Here is an 8,830-nt window from a genome sequence, read left to right as displayed (position 1 = left end):
TCTCATCAACAGAAACCACGGTACCTGACACAAATGATACAAGAAATTGGACAACTCCTAGAAAGTAATCCACAATACAAGATCACACACATTCTACGGGAGGCGAATCAAGCTACAGATGAACTGACAACAAAGCAGTCAAAGACCAACTAAAACAACCGACATGCTGGAAACATACTTGTCCAGATTTCATCCAACAAATTGTTTTTAATGATAGAATAGGAGTTCAGTTTCAAACGGTTGTAACCAACACATATTAAATAAATATAAATGGTTACCTTCAAAAAAGAAAAAAAAGAGTTGCCAGTTGCCAACTTGCCACAGCATGAGCAAAATCCTCCGGATACCCAGCTTGAATCCTAGCCGTTGATCGAATCTATAAGCATTGAACACCCCTCTTCCATCTTCACACTCCCCTAGTCCCCTGTAAAGAAAAGTCACAGTAGGGTTTTGGAGGGGTTTTAGTAATCACCGCTAAAAACAGCAAATCAACTCCATCCTCTTCAATCGAATCCCTAACTTTCTTCAATTATCTCAGCAGCATAAAACCCTAATTATCATTAACCCCCTGATAATGCTTTCTCTGTCATAAGGTTATACAGACGATGTCAGCTCTAATAAGAAGATCAACAAACCATTTATTATCATCTACATTACTCTCTCTCAAAGACAAAAAATTAGGGTTAAGAAATATTTCCAATGGTCCTATTGTTGCCGGAACAAAAATATTAGAAGCATTTCAAGAAGAATTTGAGGTTGGGAAACATGTAATTAAGTATGAAACTGGTAAAATTGCTAGGTTCGCTAATGGTTCTGTTGTTATTTCTATGGAAGAAACCAAGGTTTTATCTACTGTTACTTCTTCTAAAGGCGATGCAACCGGTGATTTCTTACCCTTAACGGTATGCATATTTACTTATCGGCATTAGTTGTTCTAGTTTCATTTTGGTGTTTGCATAATGCATAAGTTATTTGATGAAATTGCGAAAGTTGTTTATGGAGATGTCATGTTTTTTTTTTTTTTTTTTTTTGTGAAAAGGTTGATTATCAAGAGAAGCATTTTGCACAAGGGGTAATACCTACTACATTCATGAGGAGGGAGGGTGCTCCAAAAGAACGTGAACTTTTGTGTGGTCGTATAATTGATAGACCAATTAGACCGCTTTTTCCTGCTGGTTTTTTCAATGAGGTTCAGGTGTGTTCTGGCTGTCTCTCCACATTGTATCTTGTCTTTCGAGTTCTTTCAATTCTAAGCTTTATGTGGTATGTCACTTCATTGTTGTATTCCTGTTTGTAGGTAATGGCAAGTGTTCTTTCTTCTGATGGAAAGCAAGACCCAGACGTAATGGCAGCTAATGCAACATCAGCAGCTCTTATGTTATCTGATATTCCTTGGGGTGGTCCTATTGGGGTTGTACGTATTGGGAGGGTCGATGGACAGTTAATTGTCAACCCTAGCATGGACGAGGTATCTCTTTAAATGAATCACCTTTCTTTTTTGTTGTTTCACCGGGTTGTACTCTAGGTAGTAACATGTTGGGAACTGCTTTGCATATGGATGAAGACATGTAGTGTTGCAATGTCGGTTTCAGTTTGGCCTATGCTTGCTTAAACCTTGTTTGCACAAATGTCTGTTCAGATTGTGACTTACTTCAATTGTATATATTGCAGCTTAATTTAAGTGATCTCAATTTGATTTATGCTTGCACTCAAGACAAGACTTTAATGATAGATGTACAAGCTCGTGAGATTTCAGAGAGAGACCTGGAAGCAGCTATGCGGCATGCACATCCACAGGTATGCCATAAGAAACTCTTATTGAGAATCACAAGAACGTCTCATCATTGTCTCTTAAGTTTTTATTAATGCATTTCTACTAAGAGGGTCGAGTTTTCAGGCGGTGAAGTATATTGAACCCCAAGTTAGATTGGCTGCAAAAGCTGGAAAGCAGAAGAAAGATTACAAATTATCCTTGGTAACGGAGAGGACACTAGAAAAAGTCAAGAACCTATCTGAAGCGCCAATCGAAGCTGTTTTTACTGATCCAAAATATGGGAAGGTGCAATCTTATCTTCTTCTTTGTCCTTCTAGAAATAAAAGTTTTTTTAGATTTTGAAGACCCTCCTGTCTTTATTTTACTTTCTGAGTAATGTTATCAGTACATAAATTGTTCAACCCGGAAATGGTAATATTTCATGGATACCTCAGTTCACAATTTTGGAAATGTTGGTAAAACAGCAGTTGTGAAAACTCATATGATTTTGCACTCAAAAGGCACCTATTGATGACCTTGAAGCATTAAAATTTTTCTTGGTTCGGCTAACTTTGTCTAGACAATTGAAGACTGTTGGATAGTCACTAGTACGTTTTATGAAAGTACATGATAGCAAACCTTATTTCAACTTGCAGTGTACTATTTGGACATCTATGACTTGTCATCTGTGTAACAACGTCATTTTGTTTTTCAATATTTTCCTGTATCGAAACTTGTAGTCATGTCGGATGCAGCAACAGCTCTGCTAGCCGTTAAACTTTTGTATTCTTGCAGCTTAGTTCAATTAAAGCATGAAGGAATAGAAGAAAAAATATAGATAATGTTTTTTCTTGAATATAAGCCACTTTTATTTTCCTACGCACAATGTACATGACATGAACCTAACGCTAACTTCTGTGCTCCCTTATTTAGTATTTTTAGGTCACTGTGCCAGACAACTCGTACCAGTTTCAGACCTCGACACGCTTAACCTAATCTTTGTTGTTTCTTGCAAAAGGCGCTTCTGTTGATTTCATACAGACATGTACAAAAGAGACCTTTATTCTTCAATTCGAAAGAATAGAGAATTTGGGGTTCCAATAATTTTCCCCTTACCCTATGCCCAAATGAGATGCTTTGTGGAATGCTTTTTATTTCAGTAATTGGCGCTAACTTCAAAAGTATTTACTGTTCTTCATCTCCTTAATATTACGTATTCTTACATCCAGTTTGAACGTGGAGAAGCATTGGATAAAATCACACAAGATGTGAAAAGGTTACTTCAAGAAGAATGTGACGAAGACAGCCTAAAAGTTCTTCCAAAGACAGTAGACACAGTGAGAAAGAAGGTAAGCTTTACCACCTTGTAAAGGTCACATGTGAATTAGGTTTAGTTTAATATCTTTACCACCCATTTGTTACTGGAACAATCTATCGTGAATATTTTCGCAATAATGCTGAATATTGTGTATCTGGTAATCTTATCACTTTGAGCATGTAAGTATACTTTCTCACATCTCTGGCATCCTCCTTTTGCTTTCACTTGTAACAGGGAAGCCTCTGAAACTTAATATATCAGCAAAAAGGTCTTGGGTTTGAATTAGTGTATGTGGTTCGACAAGACTTTTAGCATTATCCCCGTGCTCAAAAAGTCATGATAAGTGGACATAGAATGATCTCTCACTTGAACAGCTGTATCTTAATTGCATGTCAAGTGGACCTTATTGTCAGAGTCTGATTTTTCCTGTCATCTCTGCTACTTTATTTGTCTATTTCATGCTATAGGTAGTTCGCAGCCGGATTATCAATGATGGACTTAGAGTTGATGGGAGAAATCTTGATGAAGTTAGGCCCGTTTATTGCGAAACTGGTAATTTACCAATATTACATGGATCATCAATTTTTTGTCGTGGAGATACTCAGGTGAACTACCTTCATTTCATCTCTCTTGTGTTGACATCTTAGATTGAAATTTTAATTGTAAATCAAAATCGTAGGTACTTTGCACCGTGACACTTGGAGCACCTGGAGATGCTCAACGCTTGGATTCTCTGGTTGGCCCCCCCAGAAAGCGCTTTATGCTTCACTATAGTTTTCCGCCCTTCTCTATTAATGAAGTCGGCAAACGAGGTGGCTTGAATAGGCGTGAAGTTGGGCACGGTAGGATCTTTCTTTTCTGAATACGTTTGGTATGCATAAAATTCTGTTAAACACTGCAAGACGTGGCCGAAAAGATAACAAATTGTAGAAACTCACAACAGAGTCAGTATCTCGTCTGTTTGAAACCACTTATTGTGGTGCTTCCGACTGGGTTAACAATCTTGTTTGCGTCTGTGTGAAAACTTTTAAAATTGAGTTTACTTTATAAGTGTGAAAGTCCCTACCCTTAGATTGTTCAATGTTCCTTTACTTTGAGACCGTAGATAATGGTTTTTGTGTCTCCTGTTTTCTCGCTGATTGGATTGTTAACAGTTAATTTAGTTTATGAAGAAAGATGGCAGAGCAAGTTTCCTGTGTTTCAGTTCCGCTGATGTTTTTGTTGCTTGTAGGAACTCTTGCGGAGAAAGCTTTGCTCGCTGTTTTACCTCCTGAAGATGAATTTCCCTATACTGTTCGTATTAATTCAGAAGTCATGGCTTCTGATGGTTCAACCTCTATGGCCACCGTGTGCGGAGGTAGTACCCTTCTCTTCTTTTTGTATGTCTCTTTTCTTTTATACATATACATGATATGTTGATATGGCTTACTGCTGTGATACATTAAAGGGAACCTGAGTTGCACTTAGTGTGGTGCTGAGTATGTATTCTCAGACTGGTTTTCTGTTCTCTGCAGGAAGCATGGCTTTAATGGATGCTGGTATACCACTACGTGAACATGTGGCAGGTGTTTCAGTGGGCCTAGTTAGTGAAGTTGACCCGTCTACCGGATTGATAAAGGATTACCGCATTTTGACAGATATATTAGTAGGTGGTCTTGTTCCCAGTAAGAAGTGTTAGTTTTGTGGTTACAGCTTATCTGCAGAATGTTAAGTTTTTTTAGGATCTGTTTATGTCGACCTGAATGCTAGATATTTCAGAGTCTCTTGCTTTGGCTTTGGTTAATTTAAATTTGTTTTCCACAGAGTTGCTAATAGTGGCTTTCACATATGGGTTGATTAGGGTTTGGAAGATCATCTAGGAGATATGGACTTCAAAATTGCAGGCACACGCAAAGGAGTAACTGCAATTCAATTGGATATGAAACCTGCTGGAATTCCTTTAGATATCATCTGTGAGTGCTTAGAGCCTGCATTAAAAGGTCGCCTTCAAATTCTTGACCACATGGAACGAGAGATTAATGCTCCCCATACTCAAGATGATAGGAACTCACCGCGATTAGGTTGGTAGTTCATTTTTGTGTACGTTTTTTCAAGAAATCTATTAGAAATAGCAACATATAGTTTCAGGTTTATGTTGTAAGTGATTTGTGGATTACCACTGATTAGCTGTTGGTTGTAGTTAACCTGAAGTACGACAATGCTTCCCTTCAACGCTTAATCGGGCCGCAAGGTGCTCAAAGGAGAAAAATTGAAGAAGAGACAGGTATAATATAATATGGCTTCTGAAGATTATCCTCGTACAAATTTGATTCGATTTTTTTATACAAAATCTTTAACCAACTTATTACAAGAGATATGGGATTTGTGATCCTTTTCTTTTGTTACTCCTCCTAGAAGGTTCTTGTTGAATTTGGTTTCAAACAAAGGGTTATATGCTTTGCCAATTTCTAATAGAATTTGGTGCATATTGTGTTTAATGTATGATTCTTGACCACATGCTGATGCTCTTTTTATTTCCTACACCGGTGATATGCATCATAAAAACACCGCCTTATTTTATGCTGTACTTGGTATGTTAGGTGCACGAATTTCTGTCAGTGATGGAACTCTTACCATACTCGCCAAGAATCAAACAATTATGGAAAAAGCTCAAGAAAAGGTATTCCAATTCTGATTATGTTCGTCGTATATGATACTAGGTTGCGGAATATGAATTTGATTTGCTGTGTTCAAATGACACGCCAAAAAAAAGAAATCAGCCGTGTCAATACGTATTTACACGGACACGCGTATTAATACTCCAATACTTCAAGATACAGCTCTGTTAGAAAACTTTGACTAAATTATTAAATATCAACAGCTGTCAAGATAAATCAATACCTTAAATATTCGGGAACTTAGATATTTTACTTGATTCTATGAGAAGTTTTAACTTTAGTAACAAAATATTAGTTCCAAATCTTCCACTGATCTTCCTCTAGACTTTCTCCATTCTTATCCCGACTTCTTCTCAGTGAAGTTTATGTAATGCCTTTTGGACTAATCATACATATTATACGCATATATCTTTCAAATTCACTACCTTATATAGTTATATATCTATGTTAAACTATTAAATTATTATATTGTGTGTCGTGTCCACGTATTTTAGTTTTTAAGTTGTCGTGTCGAAGTAGCGTATTGGATACAAGACACTGACACCGTGTCAGTGTCATTGTAACACAGTTATTTATGAAAGTTAAGATGTTTATTTGATGCTTTTCTTAGAACTCTCTTTTTGTCAGGTCGATTTTATAATTGTAACACAGTTATTTATGAAAGTTAAGATGTTTATTTGATGCTTTCCTTAAAATTCTCTTTTTGTCAGGTCGATTTTATAATTGGACGCGAGATTGAAGTTGGAGGGATATATAAAGGTGTTGTAAGCTCAGTCAAAGAATATGGTGCTTTTGTTGAGTTTAATGGTGGTCAACAAGGATTGTTACATATCTCTGAGTTGTCATACGAACCGGTATGAGTTATGGAGGTTTTTCCTTCAGCTGTTCGTATGGTTTTTGTGTTTTCAGTTTTTAGTTACTTCCAGTCATCGTTCTTGCCGCCCTTTTCTCTTGTTGGAGATACACTTCTTTCCTCGTCGTAGTTAACAATCCCTCAAATACAGTGTCTGGCTTCAATGGCATTATGGCCTTCTTTTCAGCTCATATGTTTAAGTGTCTTAGCTAAGTCCGGATGTTGACAATTTGACGTTTTTTCTTTATTCCAGGTTACTCGGGTGTCTGATCTAGTATCTGTGGGCCAGCACCTTACATTAATGTGCATTGGTCAGGATGTCCGTGGTAATATAAAACTGTCTCTGAAGGCAACATCACCCCGAAATGAAGTGAAGAATGTAGGACTACAGGGTTCTTCAAATCCTACAAAACAAGCACCTGCTGTCTGGGCATCTGTTGGAGACATAATCGCCTGCCAAGAAAACTCAGAAATTGCCCTCGAGGATAACGAGGACCAAAATCAAGAAAGTTCTTCCTTATCGTCACCATCATTTGTAGTTCGAAGTGCGGCTGAGTGTGACGAAGACGAAAGTTCATATGGTGCGGACAAAACATCTACTCTGCAAAACCAGGAGAGTTCAACTGCTCCTGATACCCAAAAATTTCTAGAGTTGGCATCGGTAAAATCTCCACAGAATCAAAATAGTGAACTTGAATCACTATTCTCCAATACATCTCTCTCCACCCTTAAAAAGCTTAACGGCTCAAAAGCCACTTCAAGAAACAAGAAAGAGAAAACTGTTGATTCTTCTTTTGAACATAAACATGAAAATGAGAGCATAAGCAGCACCAGATCTGCAGTTAGTTCTTCTGGAAAAGGTAGTTTTTTCTCCTTAGCGTCATTATCATCTCTAATCCAAGTGGCTACAGAGCGTGACGAAGGCAGAAGTTCTTCTGGCATGGATGAAACATCTGCACAGAAAATTGTGAATATTTCTGGAGCTCTTAAAACCCCTAAAAAGCGTAATGGCTCGAAAGCTATTTCACGAAAACTGAAAGAGAATACAGTTGGTTTGAACTCCTCCGTTAGTGCAGATTCTCTGAAGTTGGGTGACAAGGTTGCTGCCAAAGTTTTTCAGGTTCGTACACATGGGGTAATCTTTGATTTGGGAGGTGGAATTCGTGGAATGTACAAATTTGAGGTGCGTGTTTATTGGCATTTACAGCTTAGTATTTATTTGTTTGTCCTGCGTTTCAATATAGTTAGACCCTGATAGCTGATGCAAAATTTTGTGTGGCAAGTTGGGGTAGCACTTAGTACTCGACAGACTATTTCATAATTGGTTCTTTTTATGTGTGTATATGCACTTTATACATATGCATATTTTCTATCATGAGTACCTGAAGTTAAAAGAATAAGTCTTTTAATTTATTTTGCTGCAGTCTGATGGAAGGAAAGACTTTGAGGAAGGCCAAGAGGTGCTCGTCCAATGTTCTAGTTTCTCGGATAAGGGGATACCAGTAGTTTCTTTGTTCAAAGATGACTAACGGGACCATTTGGAACCCGGCAATTTCTTGCAGAAAATAGATTAGTTAAGCTAAGCTGTCTATGTTTATTAAACCTCAAGAGGCATTCCAACTGACTGAGTAGTGTTGGAATCGGGCAGATAAATACATAATAAAAGTAGGGTGAATCTTGTTGACGAGGTTAATTTTTGAAAGATGTCAAGAGGAAGCTGAAAATCTAGATGGTGCTCTCTGTTGCTTTCAATTCGTTATAACGTTCATACAGTATGGTTATGCATTGACATAAATCGAAGTAGAAAGACTTGTGTAAATGGTTGTTTCTCTCTTTGTTATCGTCTCTTGTTGGTTGTAAAGTAATTTGATCGTTACCATCTTTTTTTTCTTTCTGAATCACACTTTATTAATTGGTAAAAAAAGAGTTTTGAAAGATTACAAGGAATAAATTAATACACAAAAGAAAACCAACTACATAGGCTATTTGCTAGATAAAATTAACAGATTCTATAATATTCCACATTTGGTTGCTCTACTCTTGCTAGAAAATTAGGTCTTCCACCATAGACTTGTCTTTGCCTTGCTGCCAATCTAGCACCTTTTTTTGCTGTTGCGTTTGCTGCAAAATTTGTTTCCCTGTAGCTGTGTAAGAATTTGATAGACTGAATGTGTCTCATTGCCATTTTCACAAACCATGGCATCTTATTGTTTTCAAATTCAGTTATGACTGTTTTGGAATCTCATTCT

At 37.3% G+C, this 8,830-nt stretch overlaps 1 protein-coding gene across 1 annotated transcript; it reads left to right on the top strand.

Moving 5' to 3' along the window:
* Positions 1-394: 394 nt before the first annotated feature.
* Positions 395-8,516, top strand: LOC113318858 (polyribonucleotide nucleotidyltransferase 2, mitochondrial-like). Its single transcript, XM_026567132.1, has 16 exons — positions 395-902; positions 1,040-1,195; positions 1,298-1,468; positions 1,672-1,797; positions 1,898-2,059; positions 2,983-3,102; positions 3,539-3,676; positions 3,751-3,913; positions 4,303-4,428; positions 4,586-4,716; positions 4,912-5,131; positions 5,251-5,334; positions 5,651-5,730; positions 6,439-6,582; positions 6,835-7,764; positions 8,006-8,516. The coding sequence occupies exons 1-16, from the start codon at positions 606-608 to the stop codon at positions 8,108-8,110; spliced, it is 3,153 nt and encodes a 1,050-aa protein (XP_026422917.1). The 5' UTR covers positions 395-605; the 3' UTR covers positions 8,111-8,516.
* Positions 8,517-8,830: the final 314 nt, after the last annotated feature.

The sequence above is a fragment of the Papaver somniferum genome, chromosome 10, assembly GCF_003573695.1.
Source record: "Papaver somniferum cultivar HN1 chromosome 10, ASM357369v1, whole genome shotgun sequence".
Lineage (NCBI taxonomy): Eukaryota > Viridiplantae > Streptophyta > Magnoliopsida > Ranunculales > Papaveraceae > Papaver > Papaver somniferum.
The sequence above is the reverse complement of the archived record's forward strand: the minus strand, read 5'-3'. Positions and strand labels throughout refer to the sequence as shown.